Source organism: Equus asinus, chromosome 2 (assembly GCF_041296235.1).
Source record: "Equus asinus isolate D_3611 breed Donkey chromosome 2, EquAss-T2T_v2, whole genome shotgun sequence".
Classification (NCBI taxonomy): domain Eukaryota; kingdom Metazoa; phylum Chordata; class Mammalia; order Perissodactyla; family Equidae; genus Equus; species Equus asinus.
Window position 1 is genome coordinate 32,842,271 of NC_091791.1, and position 24,079 is coordinate 32,866,349.

The 24,079-nt window shown below is 47.3% G+C and overlaps 1 protein-coding gene across 1 annotated transcript in view; it reads left to right on the forward strand.

The window, feature by feature from the left end:
• Positions 1–24,079, forward strand: part of TLL2 (tolloid like 2) — a 134,977-nt gene that overhangs the window by 15,063 nt on the left and 95,835 nt on the right. Inside the window, exon 2 of the mRNA XM_014858419.3 lies at positions 15,939–16,049. Within this exon, the coding sequence (XP_014713905.1) occupies positions 15,939–16,049 (111 nt within the window). The remainder of the gene's footprint in view (positions 1–15,938; positions 16,050–24,079) is intronic.

The window sequence follows — 24,079 nt, forward strand, 5'->3', positions numbered from 1 at the left end:
AATTTTAATCACAGCCCAGGGCTCACCGCAGATGTTCATTTACATGGATGGAGATATTTTTAGTATCTTTATAGCGTACATATGTAAATGGCCAATGTGTGGCACCCACGATGCCCCTTCTCCTCCTTGCAAGTGGCAGATGTGGCTAATTGATCGTGGCTCTCTTTCTGATGGGTCCAAGAAGTCACCTCACAGTGCTCACAGAAACATCACCAATTGAGTGGGGTTGGCACATGAGATGAAACCTATTTGGAGTTCTAAAACTTAAATGGCCTTGCAAATATGGCCTACCTGTTCATGCCAATCTAGTGGATAATGTTTTTTTCTGGGAAATTAGCTGAGCAGATATTTCTTAAGCCAAATGAGGCCTGCTTGGAAAGCCCAGCTGTGGCATGGCTCTGAAATGCATTGGTGCAGCCATATTGTGATATAGATGAAGAGGAGAGGCAGAAGGCCATATATGCCTTGTGCAAGGTGGCCACCAACCCAGACACCAGCCAGACCCTCTTGGCTCGTCTGTAAAGGAGGATGATGCCAGCCAAGGTGGAAGGCAGGGCTGGGTGTTCTCTTGAGATGGAATCAGCTTTCAGAGCTGAGCTGCTCTGTCATACCCATCTGTATGTGGTGCTCTCCTAGGTCCTGATTGATCTTTACCATGGAGAGTCCTATGGACTCAGGTCCTGCTACGTTTCCGGTGTGCTCTCTTGGACCCCTGAGTTCAGGCTTTAAGTGACTTTGAATAGAAAATCCTTAGCTGGAACAAATGAGTAATGGGTTATGGACGTTGCCAGCATGGTATAGGGTGTAGATGGCAAATAGGTCCCAACTCTTGTGCCATATTTATCAATTTGTGCTGGCCCTCTGTAGCACTGTGTTAAGATGGATTTGGAGGCTGTGTCCAGGTTCAATGGACAGGAGGGTTGTGATCAGTTAGGGATATCTGCCGTGGAGGAAAGAGGGTAAGTAGGGCACAGGTTGTCTCAAGTTTGCCATTCCCGGTGTAGGGGAAGAGCACTGGGTTAGAGTCAGCAGACATGGCTTCTAGATGCGATATTTTGAGAAAGTCATTTAACTTCCTGGACCTCAGTATCCTCACAATCCTGAGAAGGACATTACTTAGATGACTTTTAAACTCTTTCTATCTTAGAAATTCCATGATTCAAACTAGTTTTTAAAAGTCTTCAATATAAAACTTGCCACAAATCCGTTTGATCCAATTAAGATATTTCCAACTCCCCACTCCTCTCTGCCATATGCCTGAGTAACTGAGCTATCTATGCCTTGGGAAGGCCGTGTCCCCAGGCTGAAGCAGCTGGAGACCCTGGAGACAGGAGGCCGCCCATACTAAACAGATCCTACTCTTTAATCTCAACCAAAGGATCCAGGAGGCGTAATTCACATCTCGCCCCGTTTCCTCTCCTCTGTCCTCTGGGAGCCTGAACCTCTCCCCTCCTGCTCTGCAAACGCGCCTGAATGCAGCGTCCTGAAATTTAGGTTCATGGTTTCAAAGTTCATGGTCCTGAGAATAAACAAAAAAACTATTGTGGTTGCATAGAGCTGTGGACCCCATTAACACCGCCCCATGAATATTTATAGCGTGGAACTACAAAAGAACATAGAGGCCATATTGTATTTCCTAGAACTTTCTTTCCATGGGGTCCTTTCTCTGTGGGTCACTTTAATGTAAGCTTTGCTTATTTAGTTGCACACTTTAAGCCGATTAACTTTTTACTAAAAAAAAACCCTCCCTGTTTGTTTGTACATACACTCGCTTGACAAAGATTCACAGAAAACTGCTTTAAACCTGTTAAATCCCTCTGCTGGAAACTTGAAGTGAACTAAACGTGTCTCTGGGTACGATTTCCCTTTAACTCTGCCTGCCTCGGGCCCCTCTGCGCCACCTCAGCCTCTTTCCTGGGAAGGATTCCGGGGGTTCGAATATTCCACATTTAGTTCCTCCAATAACCTCGGCTTCTCTCTCAGTGACTATCTTATGGAATGTTAGAGAGGTCCTTCCCCAGGGGCTTGTTATTGGGATGGACAAACAGGGATCCTGGGTGGATCCCCTACATTTCTCTACCAGGAATTGTAGTGAGATCAGACATTCGAGCTGGAGGGACCTCAGAAACCGTCGACTCCGCTGGTCTCCAAACTTCAGTATGCGCGAGCACCTGTTGGGGCGGAACGGGGCATGAATTTAAAACGCATGTTCCTGGGCCTTGTCCCCAGAGATGCTGCTTTCGTAGGTCTGGGCTGGGGCCTGGGGACCTTCACATCAACTCTCTCCTTAGACACTTCTAACACAAGGGCTTTGTGGACTTGAGAAGCACTGAGCTGGTTCAGCCATCTCGTTGTGTGGGTGAAGAAAATGCCACCAAAGGGAAAAGCTACCTGCCCAGCATCACCCACAGCATCCAAGCTCCCTCTTCTGCAAGATAGACCGGCCCTGTGGTTCCATATTGCTTTAATTTGGGCCTTTGGTGTCCCAAGATGCAGCTCTACTGTGGAACAGTTGTGATTAGGTCCATAAGTGGAAGCTGACTGAAAATAAGCCACCTCTCAGTGCAGGCCCAAGTTGCAAACGCAGAAATGAAAATGAGGAAATGGCCTGGTGGTGGAGGTGAGAGGGATAATGTGAGTACCCGCTGGAGGCCACTCCCGTGGGATAAATCCAGGTCCCCGCTGGTTTTGAAGTGAGCCCTGGGGTGGGGCAGGGCCTGTGGCCAGGATAGACTGGGAAGGTCGGAAGGGTATCCTCAAGCTGCTTCGGCCTCTTGCTCTCTGGGCGCCAGGAAACAGAGTCTTGGGGAGGGTGTGTCTGGTGACCGAAGGTGGTCCAGAGTCGAAGGGTCTCTCTCTGACAGGCTGGGCTTCTGTCTGGCTCACAGACTCCCCAGCTCTGCAGGCCCACTTAATACTCCTAGGATCCCGGAATCTTAGGTGGGGAGGGATGTGAAGGACCCTCTTGGCCCACCGCCTCTGTGCTCTGCCCCCTCCCAGCATCCCTCTTGCGCTGTCCATTCTGCCAGACCAGGAGCTCATCTGGGAAGAGAGCTCTTACTGCTGACCATGAGATCAGCCCCCAGCTTGAACCCCAATTCTGGAAACTGGGTCCTGTAGGAGGCAGGGAAGCGAGCTCCAAGTTTAGAGCCCAAATGTCTGAGTTCAAGCCCCGCCCCCTTCTCACTGGTTGTAAACTTGGGCTAGTGGGGAACTTCTCTAAGCATCACTTTCCCCCATAAAATGGGCTAAAGACTCTTGCCCTGCCTTCCCCTAGGACTTCAGTGAGGAGCATTCATTCACTCACTCGTTCATTTATGACAATGTTCTGAAGGTCCGTGCCAGGCCCCGGGCTGGGTGGGAGAGGAGGAGAACGTGTGCGTGGAAGGGATGGCAAGCTGTGAAGTGCTGCAGCAAAGTCAGGGACTCCTTGTGGCCAGCTCCACCTTGGGCACTCTAACAGTCCTGGAATTCTGTTCCCTGTGTCTGAGACTTCCTTTTTGCCCCTGCCTAGCTTCGCAGCTCCTGTGGCCTCATGTTCTGCCTTGCTTTCGCTATCATGAGCAGGCCACGTGGCTGGGTCCTCCACTTCACCTGGGCCTCCCTCACTGGGCCCCTTCTGCTCCTCCCTTACAGTGCCTTGCTATTTCTCTTCTCAGGGCCTTTGCACATGCTGTTCCTTTGGCCATCATGCTCTTTCCTCTTCTTATCCACTTGCCAACTTCTGCTCATATGTCATCCTCCTACTCAAGTATCACGCCCTCTGAGGCCTTTCCTGATTCCACCCCCAAAGCTGAGTTCGTTACTCCTCCTTTCCATGCCTCCATTCCTTACTGAGCAGCACGGATCACTTCAAGGCAAAGATACATGGCAGTTGAGTTAGAATTGACAGATGGCCTAGAGCAAGTTGTCTAATCTCTCTGAGCCTGATTTCTTCATCAAAAAATGCATATGATGATGCATGTTGTACAGAGTTGCTGTTGTGAGGGTTAGGAGAGTGTGAAGAGCCTAGCTCATCACTGGTGCTCAAGAATGATCAGTCCCTTTCTGTTCAGTGTCTTGGTTCTGGGCAAAGAAGTGAAATACTAGCTTTGGAAGAAACAGAGAGAGCTGCTCTAAGATAAAGGGGGACACATTAAAAGGATGTGAGCTCCCTGTCACTGGAGGTGTGTGAGAAGAGGCCGCTCAGGCATCAGTTAATGGGTTGGACCCTATGAACTGGAGGGCCCCTTCTAGCCCTAAGAGTCTAGAGGGCAACCATGTTGGGAAATGCTGCATTCTCTTGGAGAATCCTGTGTTCTCTGTCTTTCGCTTGGAGAATCATGATATTTGTTCGGATTGCAAAGGCCCTGAGAAGTCGTGCAGTGCAGAAAGTGGTTTAACACAGCATTTCTTATTAACTTCTTAGAATGGGAAGAGCTGACTTGGTGGGGAAGAGCTCTGATTTGGGAATCAGGGATGCTTTGTTTGACTTAAAACACCTGTGAAGCCTCTTCCTGCCTGTGTGACCTTGGCCAAGTCCTATCTCCTCTCTGGTCCTTTGTCTGAGGTTGCTGTGTAGGAGGCATATGTGGGACGCCTACCACAGCATGGCTTGCCCAGCGGTGCCATGTCCGCACCCGGGATCCGAACTGGCGAAGCCGGGGCCGCCTAAGTGGAATGTGCGAACTTAACTGCTGTGCCACCGGGCTGGACCCTTGAGCTTTCAAATCTAACTTACAAGTCTTATTTATAGATCCAGCAAGGTTTAGTAATTGCTAACATCTAAAAGGGCGCTTTTACAATTTAATTAAATTCTTGTAAGCGTGTCAAACCATATTTAAAACTTGAATATATCCCATTTCCTTCTTAAGTAGTCCATTTCTCTAACAAAACATCTATCCTGAATTCTTAAATAATTCTTATGAATCTAATAAATTAAACTTGTAAATATGATCAATCTTGGATCCTTTAAAGCATTCCCAGTGCCATTCAAAAACTTGGAAAGATTTCAAGTTAAAGTCACAAGTCTAAATATGTTATTCAAATTAAATTTTTAAAATTGAAATCTAAGACCCATTAGTTACTCTGAAAAATCACATGCTCTCAAACCTAACTGAAGAATTCAGAGTAAGGATTTGATGCTCCTAAATATATTTATACTTAGATTTCCAAATTCATAATATTAAAAGGTAACTCCTAAGGAACATTCCAAAGTATTTAGAAGTTACTCTCCTAAGTAATTTTGGGGTTGTCATCTCTGCTTCCAGAGGTTTCTGAAGGACAGAGAAACTCTGATCACTGCTTGGAGTGGCTCTGTTGGTGCCCTCGAAGGATGGTCGCATGGTCTCACGGGTTCCCTGATTCAGATTACATGTCACCTGATTCTTCTGTCCAACACACCCCTGGGCTGCAACATCACTTGATCCAATTCTTCATTTCTTTTTCTTTTAAAGATTTTAAATGTCTTTCCAGCTGGCTCCAAAGACCTTTCATCTTGAAGCAAGACTGGATTATTTTCATATTTCCCTTATACGCTAGGGCCATAATTATTCTTGATATTAAAATGACGTCTGGCCCCTGGTGACACTCATGGCTTCGCCTATTTTGATTACGATGACCAAGGACAGTCTACTGATGACATCTGCTCCAAATTTACTGTGTAGAGCAAGTTGTTAAACTCTAGGACCCTTGGTTTATGGGAATAAAAATATTTACCTATTTGGGTCCTGTGAGAATTACATAAAATAGTGTGTGTGACATCTTACTCAATCCCTGGTCCTTATGTGCGCCTGAAGAACATTTGCTATTATTATTGTTGTTACCACTCTGTGGTCTGAGAATCTCCATCCGTCCATTCATTCAATCATTCATTCATTCATCCATCCATTCACTTGACAAACATCTTTTGAGCTTCCAAGTTACTTTCTGGAAATTGGGGTGGAGGGAGACAGGCACACAGATGAACAAGACTTAATTCTGCCCTGAGGAATGACACCGCCTTCCTCCCGTGGAGAGGGGGAGATGGACACACAACCAAGTGACACCAGCAGACCGAGATCAGAGCTGTAAGCAGAGCTGTGGCACCTGCAGAGAAAAGACCCGACAAGGCACCACCAACCAGCCCAGACCGGAGTCATGATTTAATGAAGCGCCAAAGGCAATGTTGTTTTGGAGAAAAATTCCCAGTACTCAGCATCAGCTGGTATGATCAAAAAAGTCTTCCAAAGGATCCGAGCGCTCACATGTGCGAGCCTCATGCTCCCGATGAGATGCCCTGTTCCTGGGGCCTTGCAGTGGGCGCTCGTGCTGGTTATGTGCTTCCTGTTCTCTTCTAGATCAATAGTTCCCCAAATGTGGCTCAGGGAACCTCTGGCCTCACATTCACTTGAGATGCTTGTTTAAAGCGAGAGTCCCCACCTCCACTCCAGACCTATTGGATGGTGGGGGCAGGGGCTGATGGGTCCTGGCACTAAGGTTTGCGAACCACTGCTATGGTCCCTACAAATGCTGTGTGGTATCAACCAGTTACAATCATAGAAAGGTAAAACATTTACCTACATTACCACCCAGGTAGGAAAGAAATATAGCTTCTTTATTTTCTTCAGCTAAATTAAATTTCCTCTAATAAGCACCTGAAGAACATTCGCTATTATTATTGTTATTACTACTCTGGAGTCCAAGAACATCCAGCCAGCCAGCCAGCCAGCCAGTCACTCAACAAACGTCGTATGCAGAGTAAAAGCGATTAGGACTTAAATTTATCAAGGGACAAAATTTCAGTATCTTCCTAATTAAGTCGTATCTTTTGGGTAATTCAGAGTCTCTTTGGAATAAATTTTCAAGTTTTCCTATTTCCTCCTCCTCCCCCTGCTCTTTTCTGGCACAGAATCTGGGGGTATGGTGGGAGGGCGTTGAAGGTGGGAATGAGGCTTATGTGACCCGGAGAGGCCTCGTCATCTGAGTGCACCCTGGTCCATATTGGGAGGGAGTGGGTTTGTCTGACTCCTGGGTTCGTGGGCCTTGGTGGCACCCACTGAGGAGTGTCTGGTCATCTCTGGCGTTTCAGCATGACATGCTGGTGCCTGCTGGTGAAGCCCGTGCTCTTGAGCATTTGGTTCTGGGGATAAATCCTACTCTGTGGCCTTTTCACCCTGACCTCAGGCCTCTGCCGGCCCACTGGCGCTCTCCGCGCTTCTGCATTCCTCCCTGGGTATGTGGGGGCAGCCGGAGCCCCAGGGCGCCAGGTGCTGGCAGTCAGGTCTGGGAGCACCCGCAGGCCCACGTCTCTGGACACTGCCCTCCACCCCCGCTGTCTGACTGCCCCGTGTGTGGTGGATGAGGCAGCTTCTCCAAGACTCACAGCCTCACTTGGCTATGCCTTGAGGAATGGGTCCCAAGCCTGATGTGCCCAGGCTCCCTCACACCACACCTCTCTCTCCTGTCCTCTGACATGGAGGGCTCCTTGAACTTCCCCTTCTGTCTGATAGGAACTCCCCGGGATCATATCCTACTCTTCCCTGAAGTAGCTGTCACCCTTCCGCCCTCGCTGGGGCCAGAAAGGCAGAATGGATGCTGGAAACAAGACTCACGATGTATTGAGAATTCACCAGTTTAATGTTTTCAGATATTCCCATCATTTCAAAAGGAAGGAGACAGGGTTCGTGGGCTGGGAAACGATCTAACCTTGCTTTGGGCGTTGAACTTACACAGATAGAATTAGGAACAAATTCTTTTCATTAATTTACCAATAAATGTTTCCTGAGCATATTCTAGATGCCAGACACAGTTCTGGGCACTGGGAATTCTGTCGTGAACACAGTAGGCAAAACTCTTTGCCCACGCCAGCAGACCTTCTCGTGGGGCCTTGGGTCTGGTCTTATGTGGCCTCCCAGCCAGGGCAGTTATTCAACTTGATTTGTTTGAAAAATGTGTTTTTGCTCTTATTTTGAGAGTGGCACGGGGACTGTCTCCCACAGTGCTAAGAGCTAGTGGCCTGTCCTCCTTTCCTGACACGGCCTCGGCTTATTGGACCGAGTGACCATCCCTACAGGAGAATGTACACTCCTTTCTGTTTGGGGTATAAATAACGCCTACAGAAGGGCCGAGAAGCTCTGCCGGGTCTTGGATTCTACCCTAGGGTGGAGAGACTCAGGACAGAAGACAGTCCTCTGTGGCCTCCAGAGCTTCCTCAGGCATTCATTCAACAAACCTTTCCTGTGCCTCCACTGTGTGTCATGTGCTGAAGATAGAACAATATTAGGCCAGGTAGACACAGTCCTTGCCTTCATGAAACCGCAAAGATAGATGTTAAGCTGGAACATTAGTTAGCTTCATTGTGACGATGCCGCAAAGGAGAAGTTCAAGTAGAAGGACCGTTTTTTGGTGCAGCCTCAACTCTCAGGATGGCCCAGGTGTGCTAAAACCTCCTATGGCCCTTCTGGAACAACAGGACCTCCCCCATTCAAGAGAGGACAGCAAGAACTCTCTATGAAAGGACAGGAGACATGGGCTTCCTCTGGTTGAGAGGGGAGGCTGTTTCAGAAATGGGCTCCCTCCATAACTCCGCGGATGCAGCCTTCAAAATCCCTGCGCAGATGGAGCCTGCCCTCTCAGGATGTGAGCCTGGCCAGAGGCTCTCACAGCATCTCTGCCACCTCTTAGGTTGCAAACACAGCCCTTCCTGCGTGCTTGGCTCAGTGAATGTTTCCTTCCTGCCTTCCCTCCTCAGTCTGCCATTTACTGTGCCTTTTTCCCTGAGGAGGAGCCATACAGCTGCAGTAGATACTGTCTTGACATGAAGCTGTGACTTCTGGGGAATCCCTAGCCCCCAGAGGGACACGGTCTGCCTCCAAGCAGACCCCTAAGCTTCCTTGCTATCTCCTCCAGTGTTTTGGTTGAGATCCTTGAAGCAACTATGTAATGAAGAGCACATTGTGCAGGAATCTGGGTTGCTGGCTCCCCACCATTGCCCAAGCTTATTTGATATGTCAAAACCCAATTTCTTCCTCTTTTGGTATAGAGGTTTTCACCCTTGGCTCCTAGATGTATGTGGAGAGATTCTACTCTGCTGGTTCAGACCAGAGCTTAATGAGAATCATCCTGGACTTGAGTCTTGGCTCTGCCAAATGACTTGCTAAGTGACCTTGAGCAAGTCCCTAGACCTCCCTGCACAGCATGCTCATGTCCGTGGAATGGGCTGGGGGAGCGCTCCAGACGACATCCTGATGCTGGTCCTCTGTCCTGGGGTGCCAGTCACCCTGGTTTGAATCCTGTAGCTCTGAGCCTGATGTTGGGGGCGCCTCCAGGACTTAGAGCAGCACTGAGGAATCGTTGCATGGGAGGCGTCCTCTCCGAGTAAGGGGCAGGCAGCCTTCTTGGGCTGTGTCTTTGAGGGATACCCACAGCAACTATCTTTGGGATCCTGAGACAGGATCTGTAGGATAGAAGGGCAGAGCGTGGGATCTAGACACATGACAGGGAACCTCCAGGACCACAAGATAGGAGACTGGGCTGGGTGCTGGAGGGGGCTCTCTGGGTCCTGAGATAGGATAGAATCCAGTGGCAGGCTACGTGGTCTTCCCCTTGTGTGCTCCCTGGGGCAGGGCCAGGCCAGCGCCCTCTTGTGTCTGCTGTGGCTAAGGGCTGCCCTGGGCTGGGTGCTAGCGCTAAGTCAATGATCCCCATGGGGGTGGGTCATCTCTTGGCCTCACTGCACATCACCATTAACATGGGCCGTTGCCAAGGATCTCTATGTCTGGAGGATGCGGCTCTGCTGGCTATCTCGCATTTCCTGAGTGGTACCAGGTACCAGCCCTGTGGTTATAAACACTGACTCATATTATCTTACTTGATTTCACAGCAACCTTGTGTGAAGATATTATTATTGTTTATCTCCATTTGAAAAACGAGGAAACTGAGGCTCAGAGAGGTTAATTTATTTTCCCAAGGTTACACAGGCAAAACTTGAGTCCGGTCTTTCTGATTCAATACCTTCACTCTTGGTCACTAGGCACACACAGCCTCTCACATGATCACTTTCCTTAGTGTGTGTAAAATGGGATTTGCTATGTGAAATATGTGTGTGTACAGCTGGAGCCTGTCTCCAGGGCATTTAGAACCTGGCAGGGCTTGGGAAGCTGAGTAGATGCTATGAGCAGAGGAAGGCAGTTTGGGGGCCTGGAAAAAGTCCAGGTTTTGGGGTTCTTTTTCTGCCACTTGCTGGCTGTGTGACCCTGAGTGACTCAATCTCTTCCCTGGGTCTCATTTTCTTCATCTTTAAAATGGGAATGAGAAAAGTAAAAGAAGTGATACCTATAGGAAATCCATTATTAATTGTAAAGCATTATAGGAAATATTATTTCCTCCACATAGCCCAGCTTCCTCTCCTCCACCCCCACCCTGGCATTTACTGGGCTCAGTAAATGTTTGTTACGTGAGTATATGGACACAGTTTAGCCCCCGTTGTCTGGTTGACACCGTTTATCCTAAAGGAATGCAGAGAAGGAAAGGAATGTTTCAGGATGGGAGGGAGACCTTCACGGAGGAGACGTGGGTATTGGCAATGGGAGTTGAGTTGAGCATTGCAAGGGCAGGGTCTTCTGGATGAGGAGAAAGTGGAGAAGGGGGAGAAACAGAGGCCAGAAGGAACCCAGTGAAAGTTAGAAGGGCACCACTTCACTGAATGCTTAACTGTGGGCCAGGCCCTGTGCCGAGGGCTTACCACGCCTCCCTCATTTAATTCTCGCCAACTCTACAATGTAGGTACCTCTATTTCCAGATGAGGAAACTGAGGTTCAGAGAGATCAAATGACTTGCCCAATGTCCTGCAGCTACTAACTGGCCACAATGGGATTTGAACTCAGATCTCTGTGGCTTAGAAGCACATGCTTTTAATGAACCTGCCTCCCCATGTGAACAATACAAAGCTTGCAGGCAGGAAGCGCCTTCGTGGAGAATTCCCTGCAAGAGAATCAGCCAGGGGCTCCTGTGCTTTGCTGTCAGGAGGATGCCTGGGTGCTGGGCATCGAGGGGCTCAGACGCAGGTGGAGACCAAGGGCGGCTGAGAGGCCCTCAGGACTGTGTATGAGGAGTTCCCAGCAGCCCTTTCACTTAGGAAGCAGATGCTGAGGAACAGCGCTGTGCTGCGTTGCCCTGACCTCTGTTACCCTGGTTTTCACACTGGTGTGTGGAGGAGCACGGGACTTACCAAGGGGTACACCATACAGACAGCTTAAGGGAATCAATTTCCAGGTTCTAAAACTCCTATGAGATTCTGTATTAAAACTGCTGGAGGATGCCCTAGTCACCTGGCCCTCCCCCCACTTCACAGAGGAGAGGCTCGCCCCTCACACATTCTGAATCCCACTGTGTGCATCCTCCAGGGTACAAAAACCTCTGAGTCCTAGAGAGAAAATGAGAAATGGTTGGTTACAGAGCAGCCTTCTTTGCTGATATGTCGAGGTCCCGTAGAGCTATGGTTCTCCCGTCTCTTCCTATCTACGTGCATTTCTTGGTAGTGAGTTGCTTGGTGCACAGAGGAAGGGTTCGAATTCAGAACTACTGAAGTAGGATAAGTTAGTGACAGGGGTTCTTTAGAGTGTAACTGGAATGTTTTCTAGACTTCTAAATTTTTCAAGGTATTTGGATAAAACCCGGGGTGAACATTTTCCTTGCTTTCTGATTCAGCCTGTCATTCAATAAGGTAGTTAAATCTATTTTGCCAAATCACATCATGAAACATTTAAGTCAATTACAGTCAATCCTCATCTTATAAAATGTTTACATTTTCTAGTTCCAATGAGCAAAATTAATGTATTTAAACTTATGGTGAAAAATTGTAAATGTCAGGCTAACAATATACATGAGGATAAGTGGTTTTAAACATTATTTTGGGAATACGAGAGCATGAAAGTTTGAAGACCATCATGTTACTTCCTTGGCTTGTCTGGGTCTCCCCAGTTCCTGCCAATCTGTTTCCTTCACTCCCACGCAGTTGCTTCTCTCTTTCAGCTCTCAGGACGTGTGAGAAGTATTCCTCACCGCATGCCATTGAGTACCATAATCGACCCAGGACAGTTTTTCTTAGAGGAAAAGATGGCAACGTACTGTGGGCTGTCTTGTACTAAGTCTTCAGAAAAGTGGGAGGGGTGCAGGGTGGGCAGCTGGAAACCCTCTTTGGCCAAGCCAACTTTCTTATGCATTTCAACAAGATGAACGTAAGCGTACAATTCAATGATCTAAGTAAATTTATAGTAGTGCAACCATCACCACAGTCCAGTTTTAGAACATTGCCATCACCCTGAAACGTTCTCTCATGCCCATTTGTAGTCAAGCCTCGTTCCCACCCCCAGCCCTGGGCAATCACTCATCTTCTTCCAGCTCTATAAATTTGCCTTTTCTAGACACTTCATATAAATGGAATCATTTAATATGTAGTCTTTTGCATCTAGCTTCTTCACTTAGCGTGATGTTTTTGAGATTCGTACGTGTCGTAAATGTGTCAATAGTTTGTTCTTTTCTTGTTTGGTGAGGGAGATTATCCTTGAGCTAACATCTGTGCCAATTTTCCTCTATTTTGTATGTGGGATGCTGCCACAGCATAGCTTGATGAGCCGTGTGTAGGTCCACACCTGGGATCTGCGAACTTAACCATTATGCCACTGGGCTGGCCCCAATAGTTTGTTCTTTTTAATTGCTAAATAGTTATCCATTCTATAGATATACAACCTTTGTTTATCCGTTCAACAGTTGATAGACATTTTCATCATTTTCAAGCTTGGGGCTATTATTAATAAGGCTGCCGTACACGTTTGAGTACACGTCTCTGTGTGGACCTCTGTCTTCGTTTCTCTTGGGAAGATCCCTAGGACTGGAATTGCTGGGCCTTATGATAAGTTTATGTGTAACTTTTTAGGAAACTGCCCAGTAGTTTTGCAAAGGGGTTGTACAGCTTTACATTCCCACTAGCAATGGATGAGGGTTCCCGGGTCTCCACACCACAAAGCTGAGTTTTTTCAGCCTTTGTTACTCAAAGCCCTTCTCGGTTTCTCTTTTGTTGTTTAGTGATGAGAATAGGTTGACTCTTCCAACCCTCCAAGTCTCTGAATTTCTGGACTGTCTCTATTCCTTTTCATCCCCGCTATAAATTGCCAATTCTTTTTTTCTAAAGTTTAGTTTATTTAAACGAACAATAAAGAAGACAAAAACAGTTCACCATTTTCTCCCACTCCTCACTCCTGCCTCTGGCAATCACCAATCTGTTCTCTGTAACTATGAGCTTAGTTTTATATATATATATTTTATATTCCATATGTAAGAGAGATCATACAGTATTTGTCTTTGACTTATTTCACTTAATGCCATTGAAGTTCATCCATATGGTCGCAAATGGCAAGATTTCATTCTTTTTTAATAACTGAATAATATTCCATTGTATAGCTTTTTTATCCATTTATCCATTGATAGACACTTAGGTTGTTTCCATATCTTGGCTATTGTAAATAATGCTGCAATGAACATAGGGGTACACATATCTTTTCGAAATAGTGTTTTCATTGTTTTTGAATAAATACACAGACGTGAAATTGCTGGATCACATGGTAGTTCTATTTTTAATTTTTTGAGGAACCTCTATTCTGTTTTCCATGGCAGCTACACCAATTCACCACCAGCAGTGCACAAGGGTTCCCTCTTCTCCACATCATTGCCAATACTAGTTATTTCTTGTCTTTTTGATAATGGCCGTTCTAACAGATGTGAGGTAGTATCTCATTGTGGTTTTGATTTGCATTTCCCTGATGATTAGTGATGTTTAACGTCTTTTAATGGACCTATTGGTCATCTGTGTGTCTTCTTTGGAAAAATGTCTATTCAGATCTTCTACCCTTTCTTTTTTTTTTTTTTTTTAAAGATTGGCACCTTAGCTAACATCTGTTGCCAATCTTCTTTTTTTTTCTTTTCTCTCTCCCCAAAGCCCCACAGTACATAGTTGTACATTCTAGTTGTAGGTCCTTCTGGTTGTGCTATGTGGGACGCCGCCTAAGCGTAGCCTGATGAACAGTGCCATGTCCATGCCCAGGATTCAAACTGGCGAAACCCTGGGCTGCCGAAGCAGAGCATGCAAACTTAACCATTCGGCCACGGGGCCGGCCCCCCCATTTTTAATTGGATTGTTATTTGCTATTGAATTTTATGAGTTCTTTATATATTTTGGATATTACCCCCTTATCAGATATATAGTTTGCAAATATTTTCTCCCACTAACTAGGTTGCCTTTTCATTTTGTTGATGGTTTCCTTTGCTGTGCAAAACTTTTTAGTTTGATGTAGTCCCACTTATTTATTTTCGCTTTTGTTCCTTTTGCCTTTTGTGTCAGATTCAAAACATCATCACAAAGACCTATGTCAAGGAGCTTACTGCCTATGTTTTCTTCTAGGAGTTTTATAGTTTCAGGTCTTACATTCAAGTCTTTAACCCATTTTGAGTTAATTTTTGTGTATGGTATAATTTAGTGGTCCAGTTTCATTCTTTTGTATATAGCTGTCCAATTTTTCCAGCACCATTTATTGAAGAGACTGTCCATTCCTCATTGTATATTCTTGGCTCCTTTGTTGTAAATTAATTGACCATATATACGTGGGTTTATTTCTGGGCTCTCTATTCTGTTTCATTGGTCTTTGTTTTTATGCCAATACTGTACTCTTTTCATTACTATAGCTTTGTAATACAGTTTGAAAGCAGGGAGCATAATGCCTCCATGCCCATTTCTTTTTTTTTTTTGGTGAGGAAGGTTGTTGCTGAGCTGACATCTGTGCCAATCCTCCTCTATTTTGTATGTGGGACACCCCACAGCATGCTTTGATGGGCAGTGTGTAGGTCTGCACGTGGGATCCAAACCTGCAAACCCCAGGCCACTGAAGCAGAGTAAACACACTTAACCACTGCATCATTGGGCCAGCCCCATAAAGCCCTTCTCTTTCTCATAGCACTTTGTCAAATACAGCTAATGGCAATCAAGACATGCTATTAACAGTCTGACTCCCAGTCTCTTTACTTAAAGCCATAAGCTTATTGAGTTCATCAGCTGCCTTCCAAGTTAATGAAGGCAATAGTTTTCCAAAATACTTCATCAGTCCATAACACAGGTCACCTCCTTCTAGCCTTCAGGAACGATTTCCTTGACACCCACTGTCTGCCCCAAAGACAATGAATTTTTGTTCCAGTAGCATATCACTTCTGATAGCCAACTGCTGTATGAGTCAGGATAAAGAGGTTGTGCTCTGGTAACAAACAGCCCCAAATCTCAGAGACTTAGAAAAATGTTTTTATTTTTCTCACTCATGCTATACATCCATCCTATGCATCCATGCCTCCGCTCTACATCATCTTTGCTCCAGAGCCCAAGGTGATAGAGTCACCCTCCTCTGGAACAATGAGGACGTGGTGAATCATGCACTAGCTTTTAAAGCTTCCTCTCACATTTAATGAGTCAGAGCAGGTGAAGTGGCCAGTCCTGACATCAATGGGCAGGGAAATGTAATCTTGTCCCAGATAAGGGCAGCAAATATTGTGAATGATAGTATCATTTATCACCTTATGCCTTTTCTTTCATACCCTGAGGACTCCGAAGTAGAGAGAAATAGCTGACTTTGTGTGGTGGTTTTGCCCAGAGCTGCCTACAGCTTGAGTAAGGCAGGGAGACCTTTCAAAATACCTTCTAAACCTAAGCCTTTGATCTTCACGGTGGTTGGCCCCTGCCCTGCGGCTTTGATGCACAGAATTGTCATCTATTGTTCCTCTTGTTCTACCAGCCCTAGCTCTTAGGCACAGGGAGAAATTTGATTGCATGACTGTCTTTCCTAGATTTCACTACCCAACACTCAGTGCCCTCTGGGGCATTGGTAAATCCATTCTTGACCTCCAGCTTAAATTGACCCATTTATGTTTTTTCTTCCCAGCTGTCTTTTGGGGAGACATTGCCTTAGATGAAGAGGACCTGAAGTTATTTCACATTGACAAGGCCCAGGACTGGGTCAAGCAGTCAGTGGAGGAAGCGGGGCACAGCACAGGTGAGTACTGCATCCCCCAGCCCTGCCCGGGAAGGGGGCGGTCAGGGCTCCAGCAGGAGTGGATGTGGACCACAGGTCATTGGTATTCGACCTGTCAGTCCAGTGCCCACCTGTCTGTAGAGAACCAGATGGGTCACCCCTCCTTCTCCGCTGCAGGCTGTGGAACTGGAGCCTCCAAGTTTGCTGGTCCTTCTAAGAAAATCTCCATTTGACTCCTTATCTGAGAGTTCAGGCTGGAGCTCAGCGTAGCTTCTCAGGACTCTGGCCTCGGGGTCCAGCACGTTCCACATGGAGAGAATTCCTGGATGGCCTCCATGTAGGGCTGGCTGATGATGATGCTGATAATGATTGGCATGGGGGAGTTGTTTGCCCATGGGCTGTTGTGCGTGTGCTTGGCCGACAACCCAGGCAAAAATCCCCTGGGGCCAGCAACAGGGTTGGGGCTTTAGACATTGATTACTCCTCTCCCACTCTCCCTCCTCGCCTTCACCTTGGGGTGAGTGGTAGGGGGACTGGTCTCTTGAGTTCTCCTCACCTCCCTGCCCACTGGGCTCAGACACCTCAGTGCTGTGGAATCTCCTTTCTCGGAAGTAACCCAGCGAGGCTGAGTTGTGGGGCTGATGGGCTGGTGTGGCTGATGATGGCTTGTTCTATGGTGACCAAGGCCCACCTGTGCTGGATGCTACACTGTCTCTGCTACCTGTGACCCCTCCACCCACCCTCCCTTCCTTTCTCTCAAGGCCTGTTTAGAAATTGTGATAAGAACACTTAACATGAGGTCTCCCCTTTTAACAAATGTTTAAGTGTACAATACAGCATTCTAAACTCCAGGCACAGTGTGGTACAGCAGATCTCTAGAACTTATTCATCCTGCATAACCGAAGCTTTCTACCTTTTTTTTGACCACCTGTCATGGGCCAAATTTAGTGCTGTGAGAGAAAGAGGAATAAGATGTGACCTCTGCCCTCAAGGAAACCTTTCATGCCCACAGACAGGGTTTAGATCTGGACAAGCTCTCTAACATCTCCAAGGTTCAGTTTTCCCATTTGGAAAATGGGGATGAAGCCTACACTCACTCCATAGGAGGCTGGGGAGATTGACTCAGGATAGCAGGCTAGCCCGGTGCCTCACACGTAACACGTTCTCAGGCAATGGCACATATTATCACTAAGGGCTCCCATTCTAGAGGAATGAGGCTGAAATGTAAATAGATGAACCGTAATTCTCATGACAAGTGCTGTGATGAACCAAGAGCAGTGGGAAGAGAGAAGAGTGAGTGGAGAAGCCTAACTAGGTGAGCCAAGACAGGCATAATGGGAATGGGCACTCTTGCATTGTGTCTTGTTAGATGTGTAGGAGTTCCTTAGGTGAAAAATCAAGAAAAGACATTACAGGCGGAGGGAAAGCTATGTGCAAAGGCCAGGAGTATGAGAGGGCCTGTCTTTATTCAGGAAATAGAAGAAAGTGTGGGTCACTGGAGGGTGGCTCTTTGGGGTGGGCTGTGGGAGAGAGATGCACCTGGAGAGGTTGGTTGGGGTAGATGGTGAAGGTGCCTGTCGAAGGGGTGGGTTAGGGTGTGCCCATAGTTGGGGGCAACTCCCATGATGCTCAATGCCTGTCAGGCTAATGAGCTGGAGCTTTCCCCTGTGGGCTGCATGAGTCCTGCCCAAGCTTTCCGAATAGGAGTGTGACTGCTCAGTTTTGACTTGAGCGGCCTTGGTGGAGTCCCCTCTCCCACTGCTCTGCACAGCCCACCAGCTTCCCTGAGGATGCTGGATTCCTGGCTGGAAGTTTGGGCAACCTCACCCTGGCTTGCTGGTGGTGATGGTGGGGAGGGTTGTCAGACAACCCCTTCCCCCACTGCTGATGCACTTGCTGGCATCCAAGGCCTGAGGTGCCTTGCAAGCCTCCAAGATTCTATTCGAGCTGATTTACCAATTCTTCATTTCAGCATTTCCTGGCACAGAAGGCCCTGGGATCTTATCCACTTGGGAGGGAAGGAGGAGAATATACTGTACTCACCTTTCTGAGTGTGGTCCCCATTCATTCATTCATTCATTGAAACCTCTATTGAGTATCCACTTTGTGCCAGGTCCTGTGCTAAATTCTGAGAAGGTATAAATTGAGGTTTCTCTTCTTAAGGATTCACCAGCTAGTGGAAGAAATAGGTGCGGAAACCAAAAAGAGTGCTAAAGAGTCAGAGATGGGGATTTCAGGAAGCATAGGGTCAGTGGGGGCACCAAGAAGGACTGGGGCCATTCCTGGGAGGGGGGAAGTTAGGAAGGCTTCCCAGAGGAGGGGGTCCTGGGGAGATGGAGAGCTTTGTCAGACTGGGGAATAAAAAGTCAGAGGGTAGAGAAGGGCATTCCGGACAGAGGTGGGGCTTCTTATTGCGGGGGGAGGAGGAGGCTGGGAAATGGGATAGTGGTCACCACTGAGGAGGTTACATGGCTTCCTTGTCCAATGGATGGTTCCCTCTTTCTGTGGAGGGGGTGGGTGGGAATGTGCCCAGTGGGGCAACTCCCATGGCCAATGAGGGACCTGAGCAGCTACAGGGACCAGGCCAAGTCCTGGGCTCCAAGCTCCCCACAGGGGATGGGGGATGAGGGGAGAGCAGGAAGGCAAAGGTTGTCAGGAGGCCAGGTGGACTCCATTGACAGTGGCTAGGAGGAGAGAGGGGCAATTACATACCTTAGAGCTTCATTTTGGTATCTGGTTCTACAACGATCATTTATTAGGATTTGGGGGACCGCTTATGTATGTCTTGAAAAGTCTATTCAAATTTTAAATGAGGTTTTAGAAACCAAATTATTTTTCATGCCAATATATACATAACCTCCATTGAGCTCTAACAAAAGGTAGCATCTCTTCGTAATTCTACCACTCCATCTAATCATGCTCTCCCCCCAGTTCTTACCTGGAGGCCTGGAGAAGTTGACCTGATTGTAACCTGTGTGTGGTTAAAATTTTTTTTTAATTTTTTTTGCAATATTGCTTAAAAGTAGTTAACTTCACATATCTCAAACATGTAGTTTGGAGAACTTTTACATATGTTCGTGTCTGCGTAACCACCACTCAGACCAAGGTATGGAACACTTCCAGAACCCCAGAGACTCCCTTATGCCCCCTCCCAGTCAATATGCTTCCCAAAGTAGCCACTAGTCTGACCTCTCTCACCACAGATTCATTTTACCTGCCTAAACGGAGTCATACATTATGTATTTTTTTGTGTCTGTCTTCTTTCACTCAGCTTTATGACTGAAATGCCCCCACACTGTTGTGTGAAACAGTAGTTCATTCTCTTTCATTGCTGTGTGGTGTTCTGTTCTATGAGTGTACCCCAGTTTACTCATTGTTCTGTTGACAGGCATTTGGACAGTTTACAGGTTTTGGCTGTGATAAATGAAGCTGCTTCTGACGTTCTTGTATGTGTCTTTTCATGGACATGAGCACTAGTTTCCATTGGGTATATACCCAGGGGTGAGATTGCAGGGTCGTAGGGTTTACAGAAGTTTTTAGTCGATACTATCAGTTTTCCAAAGTGGTTGTACCAATTTACGCTCTGTGAGGGTACATACTGATTTGGAAAGCAGGAGGGGTGCCCGTGCAGGCTCCAATGAGGCCTTTGGGTCTTGGTCTCTCTGACTTGGGCATCCCACTCACACCCTCTGGGCCTGCACAGCAGTCATTTGATGCCTGTCCACCATCATGAATGCTCAGGGTTGCCCCATCAGCGATCCTTCTGCTCTCCTTGGGGGACCTGCCATGGCACAGCGTGGCAAATGTGACAGACCCTAGAAAGAGGCTGGGCAGTGGCCAGCCTCCATGCCAGCCATGTGCTCAGCCGCTGTAGAGCTGCCTGCCCAGAAGGTTGCCTGAAGTGCTGCAGTGAAGAGAAGCCCAGCAGGCCTGCCTTCGCCTCCCGCACGGCACTCTCCCAAGGCTGGCGTGGTCAGCCTCGTGGTCTGAGAACTTGAGTACCTGTCTTCTCTTTCCTTCTCCCCTGTGAGCTGAAAGATGGCAGAGGCTACATCATATGTGACTTTGGATTCCACAGTGGTGGCCCCCCACCTTGTTCCTAGAAGTCACTGGCCAACATCAGTGGCGAGAGACAAGGAAGAAGTGGAGGGGACACCAGCAGACCCTGGAGCCGTCTCCCAGGGTCCAACAAGATGAAGAGCTCCAGGGGAACTTTGCTCCCAGAAGGGTGGTTAAAGCCCTGGTCCAGGCTTTGGGGTCAGACTGCCTGGGCTTCAATACTTGAGCTGGGCCTCAGTTTCTTCATCTGTCAAATGGGAATAATAATTATCCTCATCTGAGAGTGATGTGAGGACAAAAGGAAAGAATATGTAGAAAGTGTTTAGCACAGTGCCTATCATATAACAAATGCTCAAAACTGTCAGCTCTGCCTCCTGCTCCTCGTTAGTAGTGGCAGTATTTACAGGGAGAGCTCCGACCTGGGACAGTTAGAGGTTACAGTAGAGAATGGAGGAGGTTTGCTCTATGCTGGAGGGGGCGTGGGGAGCTTGGACCTGATGTTTCCTTCTTCCCAAACTTGATTTATATATTTTTTTCCGGCTTGTTTTTATGGCAAGGTGATTTTTATCCTAATTGCTTTTCTCTGAGGACCACTAGTACTTTGCATCTATCTAGAATAGTTATTTTTATTTTCAGAATGGGAATACTTTTTATTGTTTTTGCTGATTAAACTAATACTGTTGGTTGTTAAAAAACAAAAAAAAAGTCCAATAGCTCACAATTGTAGAAAGCAGAAAGTGAAACCCCCTGTTACCCCAGCCCCAGGGATCCCCACATTATCTGCTCGCTGGGTTCCTTCCAGCCTTACTGAGCTCAGGCCATGTGCATACTGATATTTTTAAAACATAAAAGGGATTTCTCTCAACACGCTCTTGTGTAACCTGCGTCTTTCACTTAACCCCACATCATGACATCCTTTCATGCAGTACATGGTGGTCTGTCACATTTAATGTACAACTCTGCCACAATTTATCTAACTAATCCTATACAGATGGACCTGAAGTTTGTTTCCCTTTTTTTCTGTAATGATTTTTGCCTGTTAGACACAATGCAGCTGTGAGCAACTGTGTGCATAGATCTTGACACATTTGCCTTAATTTAAAAAAAAATAAATTAAAAAGGAACCACACCTTTATCCTCTCTTTGTATTTCCAAATGTGTGAAAGGCTGTATTCTTAGGTATAGGATATCTCATTTCCAAGCTTTGGTAAGTGCCCCTGGTTTTGGGGGGGAGGGGCTCAAGGGGGGAGGGCTGAGTGCCTGGAGGAGGATGGGACACAGTGCAGCCCCAGAGGCCTGCTCTCCCTGCTTTATCCTGTGAGCCTGGAACTGCTTTCCCGGCTGCAGAATGAAGTGATGTCATTGTCCTAGAAGTGACCTAGTCTGCCCCATTTCCTAGATATGCCCGGTGTCTCAAGTTCAGTCAGTGGCAGAACCATGACTAGAACCCAGGTTGCTCATCTCCCAGGCCATGTGTCCTCCACTGTACCAGCCTGTCCTCATGTTGCCAGTTAGAAGGAATGGAAAACAATGGAGGTGTAGTCATTCCTTTTCCATCACTTGGAAAGTAGGCTGGAGTCTTTCTGGACCGGAGGATGAGCAACAACCTTGTGCCCAGGTTGGTTTAAGAGCCCACTCAGGGTGTTGTGCTGGCCACAAAAAAAAAAAAAAAAAAGCCACGAAGGGCTTTGGGACACCCAGCAGGGAGCACCCTCACTGTTCACTTAGGGCTCTGGGCTCGTGGTGATTAGTTCCAATCAGTCTCCCTGCCTCTAGACTCTCCTTCCCCATCTTGCTTCCAGGTGATCTTCCTGGCTCTGACCTTGCAACCACTTTCATGGGTTGAGTAGTGTCCTCCCAAATTCATGTACACCTGGAACCTCAGAATGTGATCTTATTTGGCCGTAGAGTCTTCGCAGATATAATTAGTTAAGGATCTTGAGATGAGGTCATCCTGGATTTAGGGTGGGCCCTAAATCCAATGACTGGGGTTCTTATAAGAAGAGGAGAGGACACAGAGATATACAGAGAGGAAGGCCACGTGAAGAGGGAGGCAGAGATTGGAAGGAGGCAGCTGCAAGCCGAGGCACACCAAGGATTGTCGGGAGCCACAACAAGCTGGAAGAGGCAAGGAAGGATTCTCCAGAGCCTTCAGAGGGAGCGTGGCCCTGCCAACACCCTGATTTCAGACTTCTAGCCTCCAAAACTGTGAGAGAACAGTTTCTTTTGTTTTAAACCACCCACCTTATGGCAACCCTAGGAAACTAATAGAATTATGCTCCTTAAAACCCTCAGTGGCTCCCTATCACTTCTCAGAAACATTCCTTAGTCTGACCCCCAAGGCCCTCCATGCTTTGTCCACAATGTGCATATTCAGCTCCCTTCCCTCTCTTCGTCCTCCAGCCAAACACAATGACACTGTGTTCAGGCACCCAGTGTCCTTCCTTCCAGCCTTCGTCCTCTGCTCCAAGTCCCCATTCTACAGAAAAAGAAATGAAGGCCCAGAGAAAGCCAGTGACTCATCCAGGGCCCTACAACTGGTGTGCATCCATGGCACCTCTCTCTTCAGCATGGCTGCCAGCTTGGGAGGCCACCTGGGTTGACAGAGCTGTTAAAATTAGCCTCATTTTGTGCTTGGGATGGGGAGAGCTCTATTTTCCCCCGATTTTCAGACGGGCCCATTCCCCTGCCATGGGAGCTGCCCAAGGAAGTGGCAGCAGCATTCTGGATGTGTGTGGGGGCAAGGAGGCAAGAGCGCATTCTTCAGGGAGAGAAAGTCCTTCTGTGTGCATTTTATTTGCAGTGAGAAGAATGGGAGTTCTGGGCAGGCATGGGCCAAGCTGTTCTATGAATGGGCCCCTTGAATTAACATTGCAGAGTTTCCTAAAGCTGCTAATCGGATTAGCTGTGTAGTGAAGGAAGTACTTAGCAGACGCACACACAGACACACACGCAGGCACACACCCTCTCCTACCCCCTTGCATCCTCTTCGATGCAGTGGTGCAGAAGCTACCAGCCCCGTTTCTGAGTTCTGAGCCACCTCCCCTCCTAACCACACAGGATGTGGAGGAAAGGCCTGTGTGCTTGGTGTTTTGGACTTTTTATTTGTTTGTTTCTTCCCTAAAGAGTCCAGGAAGCCAAGGTTGAACTTTCCCATCTTTGAAAATTTCTGGAAACCTGGAGAGGAAATCTCATCTCGCAGTTATCTCCATCCGGGTAATGGATCTGATTTCTTGGTCATTGTAATGACTCTGAAAGGGGAAATGGTTTTAATTACTTATTGGTTCTGATGGAAGCTGATATTTCCCGCCTTGTCTATTCTGAACCATTGGGCCATGTCCATCTCTATTTAAGAAGCCAATCTTGCTCTAAGTTCTCACTTCCTAAACTCCTGCCATCTGTGCAGGGCGGCCGCATAAGCCCAACAGTTTGGGCATCTGAGTTCAAAATAATAAATTAGCAGGAGAGATTGAAAGACCTAAGTCTGGATAACTTGCCTCCCCTCTCTGGGCCTCATCTCTGAGTCATGAAGCCCCTTTCCCCCAGCAGAGCCTTGGCTCCTGGAATTCCTTGTCCCATTCTGTCCATGACTTGTAGTGGCACATGTTACTGTCTCCTGGTCTCAGTGTTCCCATCTGAATAGAGGGCCTCATGCAACCACATCCTCATTTCTTTCAAGCCAAATTTGAGCTCTGGTGTTTCAACCTAGAGAAAAGAGGGGAGGCAAAGGCCAGTGGGCAATGAGGAGCTAAATTTAGGCATGAAAGGCTAATACATACCCATGAGATACCACGTGGACTACACTGTTTTCTGGGTTCTGCCTTCCAAGCTTTGAGGATCTAAAAGAGACCAAACATGTCTCTATTCCCAACACATTTTTAGCTTTGAGACTCTTGAGAGAATTTATGGGTGGGGTTGTTTTAAGCAGCCCCATCAACAGGCTGTGGTTTTTCAGACTCTACTCCCAGAGAGACATTCCCCAAGCTTTGTAC